Source organism: Centruroides sculpturatus, unplaced genomic scaffold, assembly GCF_000671375.1.
Source record: "Centruroides sculpturatus isolate CEXI.00-Female unplaced genomic scaffold, Cexi_2.0 scaffold2135, whole genome shotgun sequence".
Taxonomy (NCBI): domain Eukaryota; kingdom Metazoa; phylum Arthropoda; class Arachnida; order Scorpiones; family Buthidae; genus Centruroides; species Centruroides sculpturatus.
The window spans coordinates 12,754-40,621 of record NW_019386266.1 but is presented as its reverse complement, the minus strand read 5'-3'; the positions used below and the strand labels follow the sequence as shown (position 1 = coordinate 40,621).

General features: G+C 36.3%; 2 protein-coding genes across 2 annotated transcripts in view; both read left to right on the top strand.

Moving 5' to 3' along the window:
- LOC111614328 (N-alpha-acetyltransferase 15, NatA auxiliary subunit-like) overlaps window positions 1-17,900 on the top strand; it is a gene marked incomplete at its 5' end in the record, with an annotated part of 41,714 nt that extends 23,814 nt beyond the window's left edge. The window contains 7 exons of the mRNA XM_023355692.1: window positions 3,111-3,159; window positions 3,255-3,262; window positions 11,272-11,465; window positions 12,994-13,201; window positions 14,081-14,224; window positions 15,404-15,501; window positions 16,177-17,900. Of these exons, the coding sequence (XP_023211460.1) occupies window positions 3,111-3,159; window positions 3,255-3,262; window positions 11,272-11,465; window positions 12,994-13,201; window positions 14,081-14,224; window positions 15,404-15,501; window positions 16,177-16,398 (923 nt within the window). The remainder of the gene's footprint in view (window positions 1-3,110; window positions 3,160-3,254; window positions 3,263-11,271; window positions 11,466-12,993; window positions 13,202-14,080; window positions 14,225-15,403; window positions 15,502-16,176) is intronic.
- A 5,621-nt stretch (window positions 17,901-23,521) lies between these two features.
- On the top strand, window positions 23,522-27,592 carry LOC111614332. The gene is made up of 4 exons (XM_023355697.1): window positions 23,522-23,710; window positions 26,620-26,787; window positions 26,990-27,190; window positions 27,358-27,592. Exons 1-4 carry the CDS (start codon window positions 23,624-23,626, stop codon window positions 27,523-27,525), a joined length of 624 nt encoding a protein of 207 aa, XP_023211465.1. The 5' UTR covers window positions 23,522-23,623; the 3' UTR covers window positions 27,526-27,592.
- Window positions 27,593-27,868: the final 276 nt, after the last annotated feature.

Sequence of the window (27,868 nt, the reverse complement as noted above, 5' to 3'; positions counted from 1 at the left end):
TATATTACTTTTCAATAAAATAAACTGAATTAAGTTTGAATACAAGTTTATTTTAAGCTTTTATATGAATTTCTTTCAGACATTCGAAGTAATTTATTAAGCAGCCTATTTCTTTTAATTTCTGCAAACTTTTTTTATGTGGTTTTAAGTTAATTTTAACTCGTTGTTTTGGTTTTATGCGATTTTAGAAAATTACGGAATGTATCACTACTTTTTCAAGGCAAGTAAAGTCTTTTTTTATGCGTTTTTCTGTAGAACGTATCCACCGCATAAAACGAGACCTTACAGTATACATATTCCCAATGGAAGCACTGTATTGTCAAATACGGGACAGCTTCCACGGCAAAAATATTTGAACGGTGTAAAGCAGCCAGATTATAGGCATTCTTGCATGCACTTTACAGAGCACCAACCTCACAGTTTAGCTGGTGGATGCTACACACCAAAATTTACTATAACACTTCCAATGATTCTATCCAGGGCTGGCACAGCTTCCGTATCATTAAATGTCACCACACGCCACTGGTTATCGTGTACTAGACAATTTCTATCTTCATTCCCATAATTTCACATAAAATTTGCCACTTTTTGAAGTAACTTTTGCAAAAAGTTTGTGATTTAATTATTAATAAAAGGCAAACTGTTTGAAGTGAGTAAATATCTCTACTGATTTACATTTAAATAAAAGTTGAATAAGCAAAATTATAAAGGAATTTAGGTAAATTGGAAGTCATAATGTGAAATAAACTCATGGAAGAAGAGTCACAACTTCAGATGAAGATAAACATACTTGAGGAGGTGTTGGGCCAATAAAAAGACACTGACACAAATTACAAGTCTGTCAAAGAGACGTCTGTTAAAACTGTAAGCTGCCATTTAACGGAATTAGGGTTTGTTTCTCATGCCGCATTAAATAAACTGCTTCTAACAAAACATATGAAACATATTGTTTGCGTTGGGCACCCAAACACAAAAACTGGACGACAGAACAGTGGAAGACTGTTTTGTTTAGTGGCGAGTGTTTTTCATTATTAGGTGATGGCTGTCAACGAGTTATTCCTCAGACTGATTAAAAAATATCATGCAGCTTGCCTAAGCCAGTAAATTAAATTTTTCTCAAGTATAACGGTGTATGGAACATTCTGTAGTGTTTTCTTAAAGGAAACAAATGCTACTGCTTATGTATAATCTCAACTGCACAATTTTATTATGGCAGAAGATGGGGAGAAAACTTTGAATTTGTTTATTGAAAAGACTTCACTTAAACTCTTTTGAAGAATTCTGTGTTGGGACAAAGCCACTGTTTCAAAGGAGAAGAGCGAGAGCAAAGCCACGAGCTGTAGCAACTTTGAAAATCACAGTGGAAGGAATATGCTTTGGTCGAGCATAATATAAGAACAGTACATAATAACACAATAGAATTAATGATTATTTCTATTAATATTCTAAGAAGTGAGGTAATAGTTGAAATTAAAGTTTAAGAACTGTGTTTTTTTTTTTCCACGCATGAATAACTTTTTATGCAATTAGTTTCTGTAATACTTTTTAAATTACCACAGGCACATAGAAGGATGAGGATTATCACACATGCCATTGATATTTAAATCAGTGGCACGTGTTATAATACTCGTCCTTTATCCATAGTTTGGTTCATAAAACTTGGTTAAATTCATTTGGTTCTCGTTCAGCCTTTTGTTTTACATTGAGCATCGACACAGTATAGCAGCTCCTTGAGCTGTGGTGTGTTGCTAGTAATCTTGGTCCACATTATCGCGATTTAACGATTTTATTTTTAGACAGATTCGGTTGGGCAAATTGCGGTACGATGCGCGTATCTTAGGTTACGTTATAAGCGATTTTGGAGGAAACGAGTGTACAGAGGCGAGAGTAACTTTGGTCCATTCTTCGGATATTTATAATTGGGCACGATATTGTTCACACGCTTTGAAGCTTAACTCCTGTGTTTTTTGTGGAAAATTTCTGAAATTTTGCAGGGAGGTTTGTGTATCAGGAGGATTGATGCTGTTAAATTTTGGTGGTTTAAGGTCGAGTGGTCGGGGAAATAATGGGGGGGGGGTCGTGTGTATCTTCAGTAGGGTCGGACTTAATGAAGATTTTAGTCGTTATTAGCATTTACAATTTCTTATAAAAACCATCCCTAGCCTGAAAACTAAGGTTTTGACATTTCATAATAGTTAAAAATATAGAAAGTTTTAAATAAAATATGAGAATGTTGCTGGGAAAGTTGAGCAATTGGTTGCTAGTTTATTACTGTTGAGTGAGGATATAGTTCCAGTTTTGTTTAATATTTCACTAGTCAATTTCCTTTACAATTAATTTGGTATAATTAATACTTCGTATGTAAAGATGGATAAGAATCGCGTTCGAGAATGTCGTATGGCCCAGTAGAAACGGGGCCTAGACTATAAACAGCTTTGAAATTTGTCAAGCCATTTACTTTCTCGGCAAGTTGTACGCGTTGTTATAAGTGTAATTGAAATTAAGACACTGTTTTTAAGACGATTATACCGAAAATAAATGGATAACGATCAATTGACGGTTACTTTAATTAGAGATAATTATATACATATATTTGGTAAAACGGTGACGAATTCTGTTGTCCTTGCTAGGTATAATAGTAGTGTATATGAGGTTTTGGCAGATTTTCGAACTCGATGCGGTTTCCAGTTAACGGCTCGCTCCTCTCGACGGGTCCCGAATCGTCCATCTTGAAAACTCCACCGTGCAAGATGAGGAACTTGTCACGCAGGATCTTGTCCGGATCCAGATAATCTCCCCTGTTCAGACTGGCGTGATCGCTTCCGTACTTCTTGCTCCTGTCGAAGTCGATGATGTTGATCCTTTCGTCGTTGAACTTGAAGATTTTGGGGTATTCCTCGGCCAGGAGTTTGTTTTTGGCGAGGGATTTGGGAGCGGGCACCCCGTCCTTGCGGCGGAACAGTTCGTTGACGGGCGGGGGGCCCTCCGCCGGTTTGAAACGCGCCCGTGGCGGGTGAGTGGGCCGAGGGGCGACCTCCTGGACGTCCCTGTACACCGGCCTGGGGGTGGTGGGCGTCAGTTTGACCAAAATTTCTGTTATTCCCGGGAAGGCGTTCAAGTTGGGGAACTGCCTGAAGCCCGGCAGGCCGTCGAAGAAGGGTCCGAACTGTTTGCGCAGGTTGAAGGGATTGTTGTGGTCGTGATCCAGGACCGCGTGGTACTCGAATCCGTGAGGTCCCACGTTGGCGAAGTAGAAACTCTGGTCTTTGACGGGGATCCGATCCTCCGAGCTTTGTATTTCGGTCTTCTTGTTTTCGGTTTCGTTCTGTAGTAAGGATCCGGCTGCGGTCAGTTTTAAGGCGACCAAAATCAATAGGGCTTTGGTCCTTATTCCTTCCTGAAATGTTAAACGAGATTTAAGTGGATATTTCAAAACTACGTTTTCGAAATTCTCGCGGCTCTCGCGCTTTCGGAGGAACGGATTCCCTGTTAAAAACACGCCCGAAGAAAATTCATCGACGTTCACCTGTTGTTAGGGGAATTAAATTGTGACGTCATCCATTTCGACTGGATTATCTTTCACGGGTTCATCTCCGCGTTTGTGTGTTTATCTGGCAATAAATAAGGTACAACTGCAATTACGACGATCGTTCTGTCCCGATGCCGTCACCGTTCCAGTTAAAATTCTTCCGGAACGCTAATAATACGTGGCAATTTTTTAAATAATTTCTCGGGAACGTGAGTAGAACGTAAACGCTTCGAGGATCTTTGCTATCGCTTTATCTCGGTGCCTCCTTCCCCTTTAATTTTTCTAATGGCTTAACCACGAATGCTTAATTTCTTCGTGAGATCTGCTTGGCTAATTTAGCAATTTCATTTTACGAAGCCATTTGTGTGCGCCATCCTCCACCCTGGTCGGGTCCCGTAGATCCGACCGGGGTGGAGGATGCTTTAATTAAATTTTCGGCCCTCCTTCGGCTTGCGGCCCGAAATGATGGCATTCTATTGTTCGGGAACCCAAAAATTCGACTCGGTTTTACCCAAAACGGTGGTTTTTGGACCAGCTGTCTCTGGTTAAACGAGCTTCTGGGGCGTTGCGAGATTCTCGATGCCCATAAATTTGTCAGAAGTTTAAATTATCGGGTACGGCGCGCTTCGAAAAATGACCCGAAACCATTTATCCACCCAAGGTCTTTGCGTTTACCATAATTTAATTTCGTCCGGGCGCATGATTGCCACACTGGCGTTCCATTTACCCACACCAAAACGGAGGAACTCGACTACGAAAACGGCGGCGATTAAACGCCATTCGCACACTCGCCGCGCGCAATTACGGAGGGGAGGAAGTCTATTTCCCAAATCCGAGGTTGTGAACTCTCGAATGACGTCACGGTCTTCTACCCGGGTTAAGATTAAGAGGTCGGCAAAGCCGGCTTTCGGAGGATTCTGGGAACAATTCCATCGAGCGTGAAATACACTTTTAGGCTGGCTGACCGCGGGGGACGAAAAAACGCTCCTAAAAAATCGCCGGCGACGTCGCGAATGTAGGAAAATTCTCTCGGCGACGAGTTATTAAAAACAAAAAGAATGTAATTATTTAATTTTGTAAAAAATGGGCAAGGAAAGTGACGTTCTGTCCGGACCGATCCGAGTAACGGAGATTTAACCTTGCGGAATTTAATGGAAGTGTCGATAAGGCGAGAGAAATTCACCGCTTAAAAAAATGTTTAAACTTGAACGAAGAAGAAGAAATCTTTGTTAGAATGCATAAAAGGTGGGAGAATCGAAGTAATTACGCGGATAGAATGCGCAATTTTCTGGTGGAAGTGGAGGAGGTGACCACAAAGATTCGCAAATCGGAGGATCCGATCCATGCTTTAAATCGATGGCTAAGAAAAGAAATTAACTAGATTATTTCTTAAAAAATTAAGTATTGGAGGCAAAGAAGGGGGGGATGATCTCTGCTCGCCCTAATCATCTTTCGCTGTGCGTGCGAAGAATTTTTAAATATAGAAATGGCCTTTCTTTCGGTGGGATTTCGTGACTTAAATTGTTAATAACTCGTCTGCCGGTTGAGCAATACAAACAACCTCGTTGCGGAAATGGGGGTCGAATTTTCTCTTCGTGACGTACCGGAGCTAACGAGGTGCAATCTTCGGCTCTTCTTCCGTCTTTCCGCGCGACGCGACGGGATCGCGTCGCAAACGGTGGAGTGGCGAAACGGCGCGTGGAGTCGCGTGGCGGCGTAACCGCAGGCGCCGAAGTGACGTATCGCCGCCGAAAATTTCGGGCATTGTCTTAATTTGAATAGAACACCGGCCTCGATCGACACGCACTCGATCGATGACGTATTTAAATACTGGAAGTGCCTGTTTCCCGGACAATGCCAAATTGTTTATTCAAAGGTCGTTCGTCTTCGGTGTGACGATCCGTATTTTGTTTTATTAATTGTCACGGGTTGTAAGATAAATCTAGGGTCGAAAATAACAATAATTGTAGAATTCTCCAGAGAAATTAATTCTTTTCGTACTTTATACAGTTGGTTTTTTTTTGTATTGTATGACCTAGTATTGTTTGTTTTGTAAAGAACTAAATGTATGTACCGGTTACATGCCGATAATTTGCAGCGTGCGTAAAATTTTCAGAAGGACTTAATTCCTTGTCTAGATTGCACCTTGTAGAAACACGATAAGCTTGCGCCGCGTCGCAGAAACGCGCGGGAGTGCGATTGTCGCGTGCTCTGTATTTAACTGGTGTGTCGTCGATCGCGCCACCGCTGCTGCTACGTAAAACGTATCTGTTTTCCGAAGCTCTATGTAGCGCTCTGCGCGTGGTAAAAGCGAAGGCGAAACGTAAACGGGTGGTGATCCGCGAGGAGACGAACGTCACGAGAGAAACTATTTTATGAGGGATTTTTAAGTACGAACGTGACGCGTCTCCGTAAGGTCGAGGACGTAAGCGATACGCGAGGATTTTCTCTAATCGGTCGTGACGACACGACTGGAAAACTCGCCCTTTGCTCGTGCACTTTCTAGGCGAGGTCGTAAAACCCCTCGTCACACCGTTTACATTTCGGTAGTGTCTGTTTAATTGCATACATACGAGTGGGCGTGTTCGAAAGTAATGCTCCGCGAGAACGTGCGGTTGTATAACCGTATCACTGGGAAGATAATGTGTTTACGTTCCCCCTCCCCCGTTCCGAAAACCTGTCGATGAAGCGTGCGAAATTGCGGATGCGGAAAGTAGAGCGATCCTTTTCCACGGTTAGCGACTAAAATGCAATTTGATACGTTCCGCCTATTGTTAGAAAATGTAATCTTCTATACGGATTTAAACGTTAAGATGCCGTGGGAAAGATCGATCGAAAGCACCCGCTAGCCAAATTCCATTATAAACGTGTGCAATTTCGTAGATGGGGAGGAAGGGCTCTTCCTGTTATTTTTTAGCATTAGATACGAACATTCGGGTGTCGAAGAACCTAAACACTTCCAAAATTAACGGGCCAATATGTGAAAGGGGGGAAGTGTTCGCGTAAAGGGTCGTTCCAAGTTCTGTGTGGGGAGGGAATTCTAATTGAATCTCGTTACGAGTGTGTTCTAACCGGAGGCGTAACTTAGGGGTAAAAAAAATCGCTAAGCGCGACGTAATGCGATAATTACGACACTCTTTTCTTTCTTGGCGAATTATTCGGATACTTGGCTTTGTTTTTCGGCATTCCCTCGCCTCGAACTATTGTTGTTTCGGAAGAATTAGTTAATTGTTAATTGTGCGAACCCGCCCGGATATGTCAATTAAGGTGTCGTCCCGCCGTTACTTAAGTATGCATGTATGCGAAGTACGTGAATTGCGCGTGTGATGAGCAGACCCGGAAGTAATATATTAATAAATAAAAACCCCAACCCTCCGGTTCGGGGTCACGTCGGAGTGTTGCGACTGAGACAAGTTAGCGGCTGCTTTAGTTTTTTATTTCACCTACAATCGTTTTTTTTTTCCATTTCGAATTTCGATTTTCGCAACGTTTCTCCTGTACTAAATAACTTTTTCTCTCCGTGCTGCCCCTAGGTCGTGTTACGATTTATCCGTCCCGTGCGTTTTTACCTCTCTCGCTGCGGGTTTGCAATTGTTACGCGCTTTGCGTTTAACTGTCGCGTCGTCGATTCCGTCGCGTCACGCTTGCGAGAGAGCGCCGTCGTCGTCGCTGCGTGTTCTCGTTACCGTCATCGGACTTCTGAACAATTAAAATTCGAAACCCGTGTCAAGTTTCGTCTGATTTCTTCCCCTCCCCACGGTCGAATAGAAGAGCGGCCAAGCCAGAAATCTCACGAAATATTCGGATTTTCTGAAGGCTCTTACGTTTTTTATAACAACTTCTCTGTGGGTAAGTGACACCGATTTCCACACGAGGAAACGGAGCCGCCGATGATCTACCCGTTCGATCGTCCATCAAAACCTCGTTAAAACGCTTCGAAACGAAACCGGATCTCGAAAACTCCGTTATAAGAAAGGAGGCAAAAGAAGAAGGGGGGAAAACGAGTAAATGAATTAACAATGCCGGCTCTCACTAATTTTAAGGAATGGTGGTTCACTTACCTTTGCCATGACGACGATGGGCTGAGGATCTCGCTCTCGCTGTCGTTTTTACAGCTTCATCTCGCTGTCGGGATCGGTTTACCGTTCACAACTTTCCATTTCGATTGGCGGTTACGCTAGAACTGGTTACGTGTTGCATGTGTTTAATACCGACGATATGGCTCTTACCGGTCGTGTGGAGGTCCCGAGGTCAGAGGTTTGCGATCTTCCGTGCCGCTTCTGATTGGACTGCGCCGTGAAAGGAGAGGGAAAACTGGGTCGTCGCTTATGTTACTCGAGCGTGTACGCGCCGCGTGCGATATGCAATGTCCGTGCCTATTGGAGGAATCTCCTGGCTCTTCCCTCCCGAAAATCCTTCCAATTGAAAATTGTCGAAGAAACTGGCTTGTCTCTCCTCGTCCGTGGCTTCTCGTTCTTGTTTTTTTTATTCCGGAGGTGCCGCAGAAGAGGGTTTTAGATTATGCTGACATATTTCTGCCTAACAATATGTACGACTGGCGGCTACACCCTGTTACAAGTTTATCGGTTTTAAAAGCCACCGTGACCTACTGGAACTAAATTCCACATCTCGAAAGCTGGAAAAAAAAAAGGAACCGGGTGACACACAATTCGGTTCTTTCCAGTAGATAACGGCGATTTTGTGTAGTCTGCGAGCAGAAATCCGAGCGAAACCTCACGCGGTTTACTTAAAAGTGTAATTTATTTATTTTTTTTTTTTGTTAGAATTTGTTTGGAATTGGGTCATGGATGACTCACTCGCCAGACAATAAATCAAAATCGCGCTTATCATTCGCCGTTCGATCATCGATCTGCGGAAAACTATGCGAAAACGGCGGATATTCTTCTACTTTTTACGCTCCTGTTACGGTTCGCGTGCCAGTTTTCTATACGTCAACACGCGAAATTTAGTGAAAATCGGATTCGGGCGCGAAATTCTTAAAGGGAAATTCTTCGTATTAAGGTCAAGAAACAATATTCCCCACTCATTCGAGGAAAGTCAAGGTTTCGTTCTTCCTCCGCAAATCGTATCGGGTGCGTGGCACCTTTTTTTTTTTTTATTATAAATCCAACGTCTTAAGTGGGGGAAAAAAGGAAGAGTAGACTTTCGGCATCTCTTCATTTTTCTCATTCCTGCGTCCTACTTTCGTGTGATGTAACTGTTGGCTGAGGTCGTATATTCTCCCACGACCCGTCTTGATCCCGGTGGAATCTCCCTTGTTTAAACAATGGAAGCGACGTGACTACCACCTACTTATTTTTACGGCGCGATGCGTGTCCTCTTTTCTCGAAAAAATTCGTAATATACGTTCGGACACACTTTCACCTTCGGGGGAAAAAAATAATCCTCTGTGAATACCCCGGACGGGATTTACAAATAGCCCATTGTTTCGTCACAGAGCGTCGTTAATTTTATGGCAAAACTAAGTGGTTTTCCTCGATTGTGTGGCGTAAATTGTTCGGTTTTCCGTATCGGGAAGTGAAAATTGATAACATTGTTAAGCGATAAACCGGGATTTTGTGTGTGTGTTTTGTATTCTAGTTAACTTTTTGTCCGCAACGAATGGAAAGTTGTAAGCGGGAAGTGTAATCTGCGCGTGTTTTTTTTTCTTTTGTGGGCATTTTCGCTCGTATTATTACGTAGAAAAATACGTAATTTAGCGTCTAGTGTATCTAGTTCAGAGGGGAGAAGAATAAAAAGTCTCGATCCGTGTAGAGGAAGGGTGGAGCTCGCGCATTGTAATTGAAATCGTAAAAACCTCGCGAGAACGAGCTCTGCCGTCGCCGACGAAACTGGGCTACGACGTTCCCGCGACGGGATTAAAATGCTTTTATCTGTTAAAAATGCGGTTTGCCCGGGTTCTTTTTCTTCGTTTTCTCGTGTTTTGTGCGCGCGCTTTTTTTTTCCAGATCGGATCTCGAGCGCTTGCCGCGTTTCTTTTAAAAAAAAAATCTCGCTATCGCCGTGTCGCCGGCGAGAGTCGCGCGAAGTTTTTAGCTCTCCGGTTTCGAAACGGCCTTTTCGTTTTGCATATTTTAAATAGTTAAAAAGTAAATAAGAGTTATTAGATCTGGTTCAGACGTTACATAATGAAAAGGGTTATAAAATACGAATTAAAAAGGAGGAAGGGGGAAGGAAAATAACCTGATTTTCAGCGGAGTGTCCGACACTTCGATGTAGAAACTGCGATTTTCCGTAATTTACGACGTCGTGCTCGCGCGTTAGTGGAATCTGTGAAGAAATTTAAAAAAAAAACAAAATGATTTATAATTCGGTTGCTTTGGGGGGGCGAAATTTTTAAGCTGAGAATTAGCCGGTTGGGAAAATGGGCACAATAACGAGTAAAACTTTCGATTTTTACGCGATATTTTAAGGTAAAAAAAAAAATTAATAAATTATTCGTAAATTGAGTAGATCGGTCATTCGAATTTCTCGGATGCGCCGGTTGCCGAGTGTACTCGTTTCGTTTACTGCAACAAACGAGTTTAGTTTGCTTCGGGGAGGCTTCGGACAGCTGGAGAAAATAGGTCTTCTCTGTCGAATCGATAAATAATAGGTGAAGTGTGCTCGACGCATGCACTCGATTATGTTTAATGATGGGTTTGCGGGCAGAGTTACGCGTTTGGAATGGAAGGTCGCGTCTCGAATGACAGTTTTTAATACGGAGTGGAATTTGGTGTATTTTATTTTAACGATTGAGGTGTTTTGTTCTTTGTTCCTGTTGAGCGAAAAGTTGCTAGGAAATTAAGATTGGATCTGCTGAATTTGGTCCCTTTTAATTCACTTCCTGTTCCAACGACACCACCTTTCTTTCCTTTTTGGGCCATTTGTCTTTCGAACGGTGATAAAAATGAAAAATTTCTAATAGATTTTTTATTAAAGAGAAACGGATGCGGAATAAGCTGCACCGTGTTTCTGTTACACACGTCTCAAACTTTTTATTCAGTTAGAATGTGCTGCTAATAAGAAAACTTCCAAAGCATTCTCTGTTGAAAAAGTTCACGAAGAGTTCTACTTAAAATCTTTAAATGTAGCACAAAAAGAAAGGTCGGTGCTGTCATGGTAGAATTCTTGGAACCGAAAGCAAGCGTAAATGAATGGATCAAATTTGATGGATTTTGTCTTAATTTTTATTTGCAAGGTAAAAAGTTGCCTTTTGAAAGCTTTTGTTAAAGTAAGAAATGTCTTTTATCTGAAATGTAACCCACTTGTGGGTTAGAAATCTAAAAATGATTTTTAATTTAATGATGTGGAAAGAAATACCTTTATGATCATTAATGTCGGAAGCGTCGTGACAATTTATGGATTGCCAAACAATTGAATTACTTTCTGCTAAGAATAAAGTGGATCCATAAATTGTCTCCACTAGACTCTGTTCAGAATGGTGTCGGTTGTTTTGATAAATGTTTGAAATTATATCGGATTAGAAGATTAAATCTGCACCTTTTTCCGATTTCGTCCTCAAAAAGCACAGTTTACGAATGATTACATTGCTTTAAAACTTGTGGTCATATAATAAATTTACGGCCACGAGTAGTAAAATGACGTGAATGGTGTAAAAAAATAAAGTTACAAGATGATAAATTAAATATAAAACGAGTCATGCATCGAACGTGCAAATTTAATTTGTCCTGATAATCGTACATTATTGTAAATAATTAAAAATATTTATCTCTCCGCAGCGAACATGGCACCTTCGGAGCTGAAAAAGTTACGAAACAAACAGCGAAAGGCCAGGAAAAAAGCTGAACTCGAGAAAGAGAAACAGACGGCCGCTCAAGAGAAAAGGGAACAGCATATTAAGTCACGACAGCAGCAGGACGGAGAAATAGACGGGGTGAAAGAAGAAGAATTAATCCCCGAAAAATTAGCCAGAGTATAAAAGTTTAATGCTTTCTTTCATATTCAAAAAACTATTTATTTATTGTGTATTTATTTTTAAATTTTTTAAACTATTTTTCTAGAAATTTTTATTTAGGACTTTGTATTCTAAACAGTTTATTTAGAATACAGTATTTTAGATCAGATCTAGCAAGTCACAAATATAGAATCTACCTCGTCAGAAAGGTATAAAAATGCAAAAAAAACACTAAATTTGGGGAGTTCTTTTCATCTCAGAAATGGATCAATAGTCTTATTAGTGCCTTCTCTATCTGGGCCAGCTTTATATTTAATCTTATTTATAAAAATTACTTTAAATAATGATAAAATTTAGCTTGGAGTTCAATCTCGTTTCAAAGTTTACATTAGAGCAGTTTCCTGAATTTAAGCCATTCTATTACTTAGACTTTACGTCGGCTCTTTTGGAGTTGTTTGAGTCGTCTAATATAATTTGCATTAAGAATGCGGACGGGTTAAGATTTACTTTAACTTCGTGTACGTGCATGCATGCGATTTTATGAAATTCCTGCATTTTTTACAGTTCGTTCAAGTAAAATATAGTACAGGAAAATATTTTCATAACTCCTTAAAAAATTCAAAAAATTGTCACTTAGGTTATTAACTTTAGCTGTCATTTTATTTGTTTTTTAAAATTACTCTTTTGAGAAATTTTCATTTAAAAAATATATTTTTTTAAAATTCATTTTTATAATAAGCTACGACATTTTGCCAAAATTTAATATCGTTGCTATTTCTTCCGTGGACACACTTCAGTTTTTTTACCATAGTAAAAAGCTTTTGGTCATACTTCAAATTTTTAGGTTTTCTTTTTATTTTTTTAGTAAAGTACAAAAATGTAAACACTTTATCAATTTTATTTCATTTTTCATCTTTTTTGTATGGTAAAAAAAAGTATTTCCTTGTTTTTTTCTACTTTGAAACATATTTGTTTTTTTTCACACCGTTCTTGCATATCGGATTTAAGGGAATAAACCTTACGCTTTAGATCCACGACTGAAAGATGTCGGAATCCAAAAAAAGTTAATATTTCTGGTTTGGCAGTCCGTAATATCTGATAACGTGAAGCTGCTTTGGTCTCTCTTCTTGACGTGAAATGTTAGAGCAGAGGCAGACTTCGGACGTCTTGTGAAAGACAAAGTGGAGTGCGTTGTTGGAGGAGTCTGAAATCCTGAAATAGTAATTTTGACTTCTGCGAATAGCTCTTGAAATTTCAACGAATCTACGAATTGTTATGTTTTTCTTTTTTTTCTATATTCTGAAATAAATGAAGTAAAATAATTTTAAAAAATTTTATAATGCTTTTGCTTGTTTTGTATAATATTCTAAAAACATAGTTTGATAAAAATTAAATTGTTTTTTTAACAGATAAAATTAGTCATTTTTAATATAATTTTAGCATTCATCAAGATGATTATTATTGATTAATAAATGATAATAAAAGTATTAATGAGGAAATGGCAACGGATGACACTCAATCAAAATGTTGTGTTTTTTTATTTCAGGTGGAGGATCCGCTAGAACAGTCGATTAAGTTCTTAAAGCCGCTTCAGCTCCTGGCTTCAGATAAGCTCGAAACTCATCTGTTAGCATTCGAAATATACTATCGCAAAGATAAACCGTTATTAATGTTACAGTCGATAAAAAGAGCCTGGTCACTTGATCCTACACATCCTAATGTGCATTGTAATTTAGTGCGCTTCCACGCTAGAGGTAAGTTAATAATTACTCCGTATCCTCTTAAGAACAAAGTAATTTGAACGAATCGTGCTTAGTTTGTGACTAAAACATTTGCACTATCTTTTTGATTTTGTTGTAAGAAGGTTGGATTTTAAACAAATCCTAAAATGTTACAACAATTGTAAAACCAAATGCACAAACTGCCAAATTTTTTTCTAAATAACTAATTGGTTAGATAGTTACATGCTAAGATGCTCTAAAAGAATGATTTTGAACCTGAATTCTGGAAATTTATCATGGTATAAGTTGGGCACACATTTTCAGTCTCTTGTCTGTGCCGGCCAATTTCATCAAGGATCTGGCCATAGTGGGTGAAATTGCGACTAGTTATATTGCATTTGAATGTTGGTCAGTCATTTGTTAAATTTTAGAAATTGATACTTTTGTATTTGTTTATTCGTTGATGTTAAGTTTATGACACACATACTAATTTATTCACATAATTTAATCACTATTAAGGACCTAATGTCAACCAGTGGCCAAGTAAGTAAAACCACCAAATGCTGGTAGTTGGTTGTGCCTGTCTAAAGGGCTGGGATTTTCCCCGTGTGTCTAACACCTAAATAGTACTAGTTATTCATAAAAAGTCTTGTTTTCTTTATTTTAATTGATAAAATTGTTTGTTTTGGTAAGTTATTTATTTAAAATTAAAGTTAGACTTATCTCCGACTAACAACAATGATAAATCCATAAACCTGCCAATAAAATAATAAAACCAAACAATAGCGATCTTGTTTGATGATTTTTTTTTTGTTTTAATGTTTAGTTCTTACGTGTTGTTTAAGTATCTAATTGATAAGACTTTTGGTAATTGTAATTTGTAAATTATTAATTTGCCCATTGTATTTTCAGTATCGCAAAAAGTAGGTTTGCCCGAACCAGTCAGTACCGTCCTAAAGCAGGAAATAGAAAAAATCTATGGAAAGAAAGATGCTTGTCAACTGAACGAAGATTTTCTTACAAAACATGCAAATTCCTTGCCTCATATATTAGAAGGTCTGTGCAAACAGTTTTGTAATGTTTCGTAACAAAGTAAATTAATTAGTAATTTTCGAACACTTTCCTTTCCGGTTTAAATGATAGTCGAAATTAACGCGAATATCTATAAGTTATTAACTTTTTGCTTTTATAAATGCCATTTCTTAAGCGAATATTTATGATATAAACTGTAAATAATTATTCAAAGTAAATATGTTTAGTTTTAAGTAATTTAAAATAAATTCCAAAACGTATTGTCAATATACTAGGTCGGGAATGTCATTGCAGCGATTGTTGGGCATTGGCACCATCTGGCAAGAATGATGTTAACTATGTATTATATAATGACATTACTGGATTATAAAACAATTTTATTGTGAAGTATATCAATAACTTCCTTGCCAAACTAGTTATTGCTGGACGTTGCCAGGTGAATTATCGATAATTTCTCTGTATTGAGAGTTATAAATATAAATAGGTTGGGACGTTAGCATAATAATGAAAATTTTTACATACTTTACATTGTTTATAAAATAATAGCAAGTACGGAACATCTTTAATACGGTTACTTTTGTGTGTAGCTTAGCATTTAATGGCGACTTTTATTTAGATTAATCAAATGGAGCATTTGATAGGAAAACTGAAAATAAAATACTTTGTTAGTACAACAAAAATGATTTATTTTATTAAATTAATCTACATTTGTTAAAATATTTATCTAAATAAGAAAGCAAAGCTGGTTGGCCAGACAACCTGCAAGATTTGGATCCACGAGTATTGTGGATTTGAGTAACGTACGTGATCTTTATTTATGCCTGCAGTTCTCAGAGTTATAAGATTTGCAGATTGCTGAAATTGAGTCGTGTATGAATTGCAGACTGTCGATGCCTTCGATTTTAAAGGACCAAAAAAAAAAAAAAAACTGAACCTGGCTACATAGCTCAGTGTTTTCTTGAGCCCTGCATCTATAGATTCAAATCCACTTGTTTAATTATTTATATTTCTTGGCTGAAAATAACTGACAGAGATTGTTTTACTCGATTATTTGTTGATAGTTAAATCAAATTTGATGTTTACTTAGTAGTATTTCTGTAAGATAAATTTTACATGAAAATGTTCATGTACAATCAGAGTTAAAATATATTTTAAATCACAATCATACTTCACTAATTATTTATATATTTATTTATTTATTAGGAGCAAGAATGTTATATTTTCTTGATAACTCATCTCAAGAAAAAGCTGTGAAATTAGCAACAAACTTAAACAATCAAATGGAATCTGTCGGAATAAAGGTAAGAGAATATAATAATTGTCAATTTTTGAATTTATTTGTATAAAATGTCCTACAAAGTAAAAAATATTCTAATATACTGTACTTGTTAATTATCCACATCACAAGATAAATTAAAAATACTTTTTAAAATCGATCAGAATATCTGTTTTCACTAGTTGAAGTATACTAAATTCCTCTGTTTTACAGCTGCTCACTCTAACACTCCTTTCTTTCACAATTTTTATGCATTTTAAGCTGTCGTACTTAAAGATGGCCAACAGAAATGCAACTCTTGTTTATTATGATATAGTTTGAAACTATATTTCCTGGAATGCAATATCGTTTTATGACATTGAACACGTGTAAAACTAGTTTATTCTGCTACAACATAAGGCAATTTTCCGGAAATTAATTAGATTCAAAGAATGGGGATTTGTTGTTTATTTTGGAAAGGAGTTTAATGTTAATTTAATTATAACTTTAATATTATATTAATATTACTTTACGACGCATATGTTATCAAGAAAAACAATTTTAATTCCCCAAATTTTGTAGTTAGTTTACATATTTATATCCATCTTATAGTTGGAAAAGAATTTAAATCTTGCAGTTTTATTTGTGTTTAGAATTCTTAACAAACTGCCAATTAAATTTATCTGAATTATACTAAACTGGAGTATTCTTTGAATTACAGGTATGTACCGAAGTGTTAAATTCGCTAAGGAGAGGCGATCTCGGTAATTGTACCGACGAAGAAATTAGGAAATACATGAATAAGTGTCACGAACTCTTCACAAATGCCTCTGCTTTCCAAATTCAGCCCTCTTCGGTAGAAAAGGACGAAACCGATAAAGTCGCAAGTTCTCCCGAAACTCCCACCACCAATCACGTGGACGGGCTATCGAAAGAGGAATGATGATTCCTTTAATCTAAATCAATTGTTTTCTTCCAATTATCATATTTGTCTCAAAATGAACACAGGACACTCCCAGCTGTCGTTCCTCAAATCTCCCAATATGACTGTTGTGTTGAATGATATTGAGGTTAAACAGCTAAAAGTGAAAATGTTGATTTATTTGTTGCCTAGAGAGTGTTGGACAATTTTTGAACTCTGATCTAGTTCGAGAATGACAATAGTGACGTGTGATCGATTATTAATTATAATAATTATTATTTTAAAAATTTTTTTCCTTGTTTTGTTTTTCATCCAGACATTGAAAAATATAAAAAAAAAAAGAGACATTTATGGAGTTCGTAAAATAAACATATACCTTGTATCAGTTACCGAGCAACTTCGAAGAGGAAACTAATCTTTGCTATTTAACTTACTTGTGCTGTCGAATTTTACATAGTTTTGGACATATGGAGTGAACTCTTGGAAAATCAATTTGTTCCTTTTCGTGCAACAAAATGTTTCTACACTCAAAAGGATCTTAAGAATATTCCAAGTACAATCAAGCAGCAGCCAAAACAGCTCATTTTTTTCTTAAACTAGTCTCTCTCTCTCTCGTAAAGATTGACGATATAGACTTAAGACGAAAATAAAAATAAGTAAATAAATAAAAATCAATCAGATAAGCACTTTATTTGAAGATATAGTGGATTTGTACTTGTCACGATAGTTGCACAGGTTAGTTTAAAACTTAGAACAAATAGTTTCCTACAGGATCGTCGATTTGCAAGAATGTTAAAGAAATCCTACCCCTTTGCAAATTAGACAAATAATCCAAAAACAAAAAAAAAAGGCAAAAAAAAAAAAAATAATAATAATAAATAAACAAACAAACAATGTGATTTTTCTATTATCTTTGAAGTCATCAGTCATTTTTATTTTATACCAGATCAGCAAGGGATGATTGGTCTTATTTCACAATCCACTTGTTATGATCTATAGGAATGATTACCCTATAGATAACTTGAACTCATAAAATTTGCTGCCTTAAATTACTGTAGTATGTATGGAAAACAAAAAAAAAAAAAAATCAAATTCTGTTTGTTGTATTGCTAAGAATTATCGTTTTTAGAACAATTGTCATATGTCAAGAATGAAAACTAACGAAAAATATCGCTCTTTGCATGTGTGCGCGCGCGCTCAACTTTAATTATTCGAATTGGCATTTTATTTTCTATAATGATCGATATACAGAAACAAAATTAATTTAGTCAGTTACTTTGCTCCTTTTTTCGTTTTGTACTTTCAGATTGTTACTTTAATGTCAAAAAAACAAATGATAATAATAATAATAAGAAAAAAAAATAATAATAATAATAAACTTTGCAATTGTTTCCTTCTGATAACTGATGTAAGTAAATTAAGATAGTATGTGTGCGCATATGTATAAAAATCTTTAAAAAAAAAATGCAAAATTGGGTTTGAATGCGTTGTAAAGGATGCTAAATTAAAATGTTTTGTCAAGGGTGTCGATGCTATGTTTATTTAACACAAATAGCTTGCATAAAAGGTAATATAGAATGTCCCAAAAGTCACTCCAACTGAGATAAATGGTTGAAATGGGTTTGCATGATGATGATAGTAATTTTGTTAGTTCCAATGAAACTGCTGAAAACTAGTTTTAAATATATACATTTCAGTTAACTGACTATATGAATTCTTTAGTTTCAATACTACAATCAGAAAAGATATCCAAATCAACATTATCAAGTTTTCTGTAAGATTTCATAAATTTGGGAATTGAATTGTGTTTTTTATCTGTTTCTTTTAGAAATGCCTTGTTTACAATGCCAGTTAAGGCTGGTGAACTGATCTTTCTCATTAAAGACAATCCTTTCATTATCTGCAAATTACAATGTCTAGTATGAATCTTGTTTTTATAAATTATAGTTTGAGATGCTTGTTCGACATCACAGTCGATTAATGCTGTTTTAAGAGGCAGACGAATGGTGCGGTACCTCAAAATCTGACTAATACAACGGTGTGTGTAAACTTTATTACAGAATTATTACTCTTTCCTTCACATGTCACACCTAAACAGACATGATTACAGGTTCAAGCTGTAATGAAATCGATTTTTGGCAGCTTGTAGAACCCTTAAAATTGCCAACTGATCTGCTATTTACATTTGAAATGCCTCTCTTCTGCATGGAGTATGTGCCCAGAAGTATTGCTCTTGCAAGAAAGAAATGCTTAAATTTTTATCTTCAACTGTTCATACCTTATCACAAAGTGCATTGACAATGAACAACTTTTGCTATCTTTTCCCAAAGGGCAAATGAGAATGTACAGCAGTTTTCTACACTTTTAATCTTAAATTAGTATTTGAGTTATAACAAAGTTTAAAATATGTGTGAAAATTTAGGTTAAAAAGTAATTAATTCTCAGAGAGAAGGAACCAATTCAAGGACTATGCTGCTTGCATTTGTGAAAAATAAAATTGTTGAGTCAAGTGATGAGGGAATTGAATAGTGTATTTGATTCTTTGTAAATTTTTTTATCAAGGTTAAAAGGATTTAATGATAAGATGGAAACTGTTACTTTAAATCAATATTTTCATCTGCAGTCAAGCAAGCAAAGTACATTAAATAAAAAAAATAATAATGTTTCAAATTACACCCATAACTTGCCACCCTCTGTAGGAAGGTCCCTCAGCGGATGGACATCTCACTAGTGAACGAGCTTCTTTGAGGGACTTCCTGTAGTTTTTACTGACGTTTTATAACTCTTTTAATTTACTTACCAGAAAAGCACTTCAAACTATATTGTGAATGTTAAATAATAATGGTTTTAAAGTGTTGTGTCTCAGCATATCTAGGAGAGCCTTTTCTTATATGTAGAGCATGGACCAGTTTTTTTTTATAGCTTAAAGAAAAGATAAATTAATGAATTTATCATTCCATCTGAATGTAGTTTTTCAGTGTTTCCATAATGGCGTCACACACTTCCGTTGATTCTGCTTATTGCTTGCTTTGAAATTTTGAAAAGGTACTGAAGACATGCTTTTTAGGCGGTGATGTCAACCTTTCCCGAGCAAGAATTGCTTTATAAAATGTTATCTTGTTTAGAAATTTTTGATTCGATTGCAGATAAAAATTCAAAATCAATTGAATCCTGGTAAATGTTTTGTACAATCCAGTGACGGGCTGAAAATTTTAAGTCAGCCAATGAACTCGAACCACTGTATACTTCCTTGCTTTCATACAATTTTGACGTTCACTTACGTGGTTAATTTTTTTCAATGCAGAATGAATAAAAAAGTATACAAGACTTCTGCTATTTGTTGAGATATACTCATTGCATTGCCGCACAAATAATGCTGACCACTCCTAGAAAGTTTGATTTGTATCATAATCTCACAACCTCCATTTTTAATGTAAGAACGATGATGATACCGAGAAAAAAGTGAAAACTACACTATAACATAATATGGACTTCTCATGCAAAATACTACCGTTGCATGATGAGGGGAAGTGATATTTTGCATCATGGACCTGGCCAAACCCACGATAGGCTTTTTTGATTTTTTGACTTTCAACATTATACGGTGCATTTTTTGGTTTCTTAGGTCCATTAATTAATGAAAGAACATTGGACAACTGGAATCAAAATTAAGCATTACTGAGGTATTCAAATAAAGAGAGGCTTCAATAGGTAGGCGTTCACACGTAGTTTTCAAAGGCAAGTCGACAAGACTATTAAAATTCCAATTCGCCGAATTGGTGGTGGTAAAAGTACCATTGACCAACGCAAGGAATAGCTTAGCGAACAGACACTATACGTCACACTACCATGCTACTAACCTTTAGGAAAGCAATCATCCACAATACCAAATGTCGTGTTTTTGAAGCCATTTTACCTTTAGAAAATGGGATGAAGATTGGAAACACGAATTCTGCTAAGAAGAAGAGATGCTCTTTTCACTGGTCTTAAAAAGAACAAAGTATCGAGACGCATAAAATCGCATCTAAAATAGTATAATAGAAGTCCAGTTCTTCACGGTCAGCCTTAATCCCGACCTCTCTACGCGCGTATTCGAATGCAACTTGTGAAAATTTCAAAGTAATGGGACTTAACCCTTTGCAATTTTAAATCTGGTCGAGACGAGGTCATTCGAAAGAGTTCTTCCAAGCGATAACAATCGGGACCGTCTTAATAGCGTTGTAGGCTCCTGGACAAAGCAGTGCACTGAGCCTGCCTACACTGGTCGAGAAATTAGTGTTAAATTCTGGTATGTTCATAAATTAGCGTGAAGCTCCCGGGCAAATAAAGTGCCCACAACTCAAAGATCACAATGGTGGAAGAATTTTTACCGGATATACATACAGTAAAGTATTAGAGACTTTCAAAGTTTTTCCCAAATTTTAATCGTTTTTACTAAACACTGTTTTATAAAGCCACAACCGATTATATGCAATGGACAGAGATCGAATCCAACTCGAGATAAGAAACCGCTTCCTTTGCACGGCTTTTTGAAAAATTCAAATATGTAAAAATACAATGTCTCTATAGTTTTTCGACAACAGCAGAATTACATTTTCAAAATTCTTTCGCCATTGTGATTGCCTCGAAGAGCTCTTTCGAATGACCCGGGTAACGACCAGACTTAAAAACTGCAAAGGTTGCGGTTCTCTCGTAAGCCACAAAGTTGTTTTCGAATTTACTGTAGCGATTTGATACTTGATTGAAATTTTTTACCTATAACTGTTTCTCCTCTTTCGGGAGCATTAAAAAAAGCCTTTTTATACGACCAATATGAATTGTAAGACTAGCCAACACTTTAAACGAGGCTAATATTCGAGAAGCCTGGTAGCAAGGGCCAAGCCAACAATGGGACAATCGGATGATGAGGGACAGGGCCAAACATATGGAGAGACCACTCCTGAAAAAGTCCTGGGAAGGTTGTTGGCCCTGCATTTAATCCCGGATCCCCCAAAGTGGTAAGCTGACACCTTAACTATCTCGGCTATCCGGCCGGTGATGATTACAAATAAAAAACAAGATCGAAACATTTAAAATAGAAAGTGAAATTAAAAAGCATGTCTGAATCATGAATTCAAACATTCATTTAGTTTAATTTATCTAATTTAAATATTTATAGATTAAGCTGAAGATAGTATGGACAACATAAAAAAAAAAACATAACTGATAGTTTAAACAGGTGTTTCATCTGAAAACAAGACTGGTCAAGTCTATCTGATAGCACGCTCCATAAAAGCCATTCAAATATCTTTTTTAAAATAAATTTATTATAATAATAATTTAATACAATACAGTCGACTCCCTATACCCTATAACACTGTTAATTTTTTCGTTTTATATGAATTCTATGTTGTACGAGTCACTTAGATTTTACAAATACGTGAGCCATTCACAGCCTGGCACACATATTTGTAAAATCTAAGTGACTCGTACAACATTGAATTCATATAAAACGGAATTATCAACAGTGTTATAGGGGGGTTGACTGGTATACTAATTACTTTCGTGGCACCCGAACAGGTGGTTAAGGAGATCAGGGTGTCTGGTCTCGGTTGTGTGAGTAGCAACACAGGGATATAAAATTTAAACAATAACAAAAGCCCCATTCCCTCGATCTTTAATCACCAAAATTTAACAGCATCAATGTCCCTTATAATCAAGCCACCGTGCCAAATTTTTTTTCTTAATCTTTATCCCATCCCGAGATATTACACAAAATTCTCTCCTATTTTTGATTGTTTTGGTTTCAGGGTGTCAGTTACGCGTTATGACGTCGCGGGGCTCGAGCAAATTTGAATTAATGGCCCCATGTAATGTTAATTTTAGGAATTTTTCTTGGAAGGAAGATTTTGAGGAAATATTTTAGTTAAAGATTGGTTCGGGACCTCACCAACAGGGGTCACTATTATGTCCATACGGCAAGTGTCTCGAAATAGTGTAATCGGGTCAAATATGACACGATTACAATACTTTCTCGTGTTATAACAGCCGGAAAAGTAAATAAATTAATGACGAATTTACGTGATTATTAAAATATATTTAAATTAGATAAATTAAACAAATTAAATAATGCTTTTATTTATTCAATTTAAAAAAAAAATAAGATAAAAATACACTTTCACTTTAAGATTGAAACTGTTTTTTCAACTGTTTATATAATTATATAAATCCCGCTTTTACGATCTAATTCGGTCGTTAAGCGAGCCGTCGTAAATCGAATTCCTTTTTTCCCATAGGGTCAGTGTCGTAAATCGAGGTTCTGTTCCGAAATATTCAACAAAATACAATACTTTTAATGTAATATTTTATGTAGTTGCATTATCGGTGGTAAAACGAAGGTTTTAATCTGCCAATGTCTGAATTCTATTTATACAGACAAGAGGAATGCATTTAATTAAATATCTATATTGTGACTGCTTAATGTAATGCTTCCTTTACCTTTGTTCAGGGATTTTTCAATCATTGTGTAGCCATTTAATAATACTGTATATTCGAATTATAATTAAATGATTCAATGAGGAAGAAGAGGGTCTTCTAAAAGAAGAGGAAGAAGAAGAAGAGGGTCTTCTAAAAGAAGAGGAAGAAGAAGAAGAGGGTCTTTTGAAGGAAGAGGAAGAGGAAGAAGGGGGTCTTCTGAAGGAAGAGGAAGAGGAAGAAGGGGGTCTTTTGAAGGAAGAGGAAGAGGAAGAAGGGGGTCTTCTTCTGAAAGAAGAGGAAGAAGAGGGTCTTCTTTCAGAGGAAGGTCTCTTCTTCCTCTAAATCGTTCAATCTAACAATTAAACACGTTTAAATTAATTATTTTATTATAATAACTGAACAATTCTCGAATAAATTAATAAAAAAAACATCCATTTTTCTCTATTTTTTCCTAAAAAATGAATGAAAATCTGCTTTTATGGTATGCTCGGAATTATGATTATTATTATTATTGACATTAACTTAATAAATATTTTATATGTTTCGACGATTATTTACATTTAATTCCCTAAATTAAAGGTAAATAATGCACGAAAACCTTTATTTTCTAGGAAAAATACACAAAAAAAAATATCTCGAAACGACCTTCAACCTATTCTATTTATTTAGGAGAAATGAATTGATTGGTTAATTTGATAACATGCGCTTAAGCATAATTCCGGTTTTATATATAAATGATACGAAATAAGTATATTTTGCATTCCTTCCTATAACTTCAAAGGCATAAGACATGATCGTCAAATTTCTAATTTACCTTTTATATCCAGCCAGCATCCTTGCTTTCCTCGATATAAGGGTTTCCAGAACTGAGGATCAAGTAAGTTCTTTTATTGTAACTTATTGCAATTATCTGTATTATTTATATATATATATATAAATTAAATAAATAATTTAAGAAAATTTATTTAATTTTTCTTTATTATGTCATACAAACATATATGCAATGCATAAGTAAATACTGTCCTATATATGAATGAATGAATTTTTTGTTTCATGATAACTGTTGTAATCTATTGTATTGGAATATATATATCATATAAATACATTTATAATGGAAAATTAATAATAATTATCTTATTTTTGATAATAATTTCGTTAGAGCATGAGAGAATGAAAGAGTACATAGATTCTTTCTATGAAAAGAATCTCATACATCCCTAGAAAGAATGTATTCTTACAAAGGAATGTGCTCCTATATTTCTTACATACATACATACACATGTAAGAGAATATAGGAAGAATATAAGAGAGAATAATAATAATAATAATAATAATACTCCTATGAAGTGGAAGAATCTTTCAGCATTCTTCCTGTGTATTTTAGGTAAGAATATCCTCTATACAGTTGTGTTCCTGTGAATGAAAATACATAGGAAGAGTGTAGGAACACTTTCCTACTTATAACAATGATGTATATAACATTTTTCTTATGTATAATTATAAAAACAGGGCCGTCGAGAGTTTGTATAGAAAGGACCCTTTTTGTCCTTTCTTTCTGAAATACGTAGAATGTTTTTCTTATTAATAGAAAGTAAAAATAACATTAATTTATAGGGTAGAAACCCTATGAGCCCCTACGTTTACTCCTGGTCTGGGGAAGAATTCCTAGCTCTTTCTCTCAATGGCTCTGTATGGAAAGAATGCAGGAACGTTTCTTCCTATATATTTTTGCATATTATATTCTGTCTAAGGGGATAATTATTTTTCTCCTAGGCCAAATATAATGTGCACGAGAAGAGAGAAAAAATTGTTGAAGAAAACAGTAAATAAATTCATTTATATGATGTAATATAGCGTCAAAAGTGTACTTTCTGTTTAAAAAAGAACGGTTACAAGGTGACAAATATTAGGCCATGACACCATTATCATTCCATTTTTTTTTTTAAATTGATTTATTGGTTACCATCCCCATTAACACTGAATAAAATCTTTGAGACTGCTGTTAATTAATAAAGAAACATTATACATATTCAAAAAAAAAAAAGGCAAAAGGGGCCCGAAAGCTGGGTAACAGTGGCACATTATCCTGTGTTCAAGCAATTGCCTGAGGTCTATACCAATATGAAAGCTCAAAGTAATCTTTTATAAGTTCATTACTGTAGTAAGAATATCGAAATTTAATTTTGGCGACATATCTGAGAACCCTAGATTGCTAGTTTGGCGCAGCGCAGAACTTAATCTTCCAGAAGATACCCGAAGATTCCTCCAAAAAAAAAATTCTCCCGAAGAAGAATGTCTGAAGACAACACTGTATATGGGCCCCTAATTCAAATTTGTCTTGGCCCCATAACGCGCCACTGCATTCCAAGCTTTCAGGGGAGGTTACGGGGCTCCGAAAGCTTGGTATTTTTGTCCCATGAAGGATTTCGTATTTACAGGCCTCGAAAACTTTTATTGTATTTCTAGTGTATAAAGAAAATCACTGTAGTTTTTGTCAAATTTTACTAGTCGCTTCTAAAAGGCCAGGCAGGCCCTTTAGAGGTCTTGGCCTTTCATTTTGAGGCCTTTTAGAAAAGCCTCAAATCGAAAAAAAGTATTTTGTACTGTGCTATTCCGGTTTACTCAGGGTTTTTACTGTATACTCGTATATGTATACTGGTACAGTAACTCTTTATATACTTTACTAGCATATAACCATGGAAAGATTGGTATGGGGCCCAGATTAAAGTAGGCCCCTTTTGAAAAAATGTAATACGTAGAATGTGTTTTTCGTTACTAAAAAGTAGCATAAATTTGTATTGACAGGAACCACTACTGCTCCCTTAAAATCCTCAACTCTCCCTCTCGACGTCCCTGCATACAATAGTAAATACAGTAAAACCTGCGTAAACCGGAATCGCGGTTTATTTTAACATAGAAAATCGCTCTGTTCCGAAGAATTTCTTCCTTTTAGGCAGGTTTTCGTTATACTCAGCTTCCGTCTTGAACAGGTTTTATTATATATGCGACATAAAACTTGCATATTTGATTTGTAATACGAATAACAAACGGCTAAAGAATGCCACCATTCATAAAAACCATTCATCCCGTTAATAGGAACGACTGATTCTCGTGAATAGTAACAATTATTAGTTTATACATCCTTTTATTTGTGTTTTTTCACCGTTCTTTGCTTTGAAAACAATGGTTTGGAGGGTGCCATAGAGTTTCCAAACAATAAAAACGTGCTTATTCTCGTGTAGTCATTTATTTTTCTAAGTATAGAGGTCTGTAAGATAGTACAGTGTGGTTGTGATTATACTGTCCTACATAAAATACAGGACGTTGTAAACCACACTACGATATTTGATGTATATTTAGGGCTACAAGACAATATGTCGTTAGTAGTAAAGAGGGGTTCTATCGAATTCTGATGCACGAGAAATTCTTACAACCTACGACACTAAGAGATCTTTTTTTTGTGCCCATTATGGGTTCGACCAAGCAGTCAGTAGGTGAGGAGAGAAGCCCGACATATCCTCTTCAATGTTGTTTATGATACACGGCAACGCAATATGTGGGCGATCTGTCGAGGGAGATGCTAATTTTTTTTATGGGAAAGTGGTCCCTATTTAGGCGAAGAAACCCGGAAATTTCACGTGGCCACCCCGTTGGCGAGGCTCGAATCCAACACCGTTTAGCGGTTTTATCCATTGGTTGATGGGTCCAATCCGCTTCAAATCACTTATAAAGGTTTCCAAGAATCCAATTTGGACTGAAAATATTTTATTTTATTTCATTTTTTAGGTAAAAATCGAACCTGTCGCAAATTATACCTTAAAAGATTGCAGTGAAAAGGGAGACGTTTTGTTTCTGGAGCATTTGAAAATCGAACCGATTCCATTGAAACTTCAGGAAAAATTTACACTGAGACTCACTCTGACTTTAAACGAAGACATTCCATCACCAATACAGGTAAAGTACTCATTAAACTTGCTCAGGGTGGTCCAATAGTCGGTTAACCGCTGTTAAAATTTAAATTGCCCGATTCAAACACTTTCTTACTTATTCAATATACGAATTAAGAAGGCTTTACCAAACTCGGTTAACTTACTTTTGGGCCACCCTCGGGCTTATAAATAGAAAGAGAAATACTTACGAAAGATTTTTAATGCAGGTGCACATCGAAGCAGAAGCACTCGTTAGCAGATTATTTAGTACCCCACACAAAATGAAATTCCCTTGCGAATTGTTCTTGAAACCCTTAAATTTGAGTTGCCCTATAACAGATCTGTGCGAAACAATATTTATAAAGGATAAAAACTGTGCCAACGTCGAAACGAATGAAGTATATCCATGTTCCTGTCCATTAAAGAAGGTAAGAATTATACATTGAAAAACTGTTTAAAACGGACAAGGCGGCTGGAATTTGACGTTTTAATTAACAAATTTCCGTTTTATAAAGGGTCCGTTTTAGACAGATTTTTACATCATTTATATTCGCATATTACGTACTCAATAATTACAAATATTGAAATTCTTTAGGGCATGACAATGTTCTCGGAATTTAAAATCAATCCGGGCGAAATTCCACCCCCGATTTTACGATATTTGAGGGCATTCCGTCCTAATGCTAATATAAAACTCATTGCTAAACGACTAAATCGAAGACTCGGATGTATATCCGCTGATGTATCCATTTTTACATTGTAATCGTGCACCATCCTTGGCCCGTTGTCTACGATCTCTCGACTTCTCAAATTACTATTTGTTATGATCTACCAATAAATGTGTTTTCCTTTAAAGAATTCTCGTGTCTTCGTTTCTTTTAATTCTCTCAACCTGTGGGCACTAAGAGGCACACATTGGGGCGATTGGCTGACGTGGAACGGGGCCTGATCTATCCGGGAGAGACACCCTCCGAAAAATTCCTATGGTTTTTCAACCTGTGACTGATTCGATGCCGTGTTTCCCCAGAGCAATACGCGACTACCCCTCCTTAATGCCTCAACTTCCACTCTTTTCCTGCGTAATTTGGGCCCCACCCGGAAGGAAT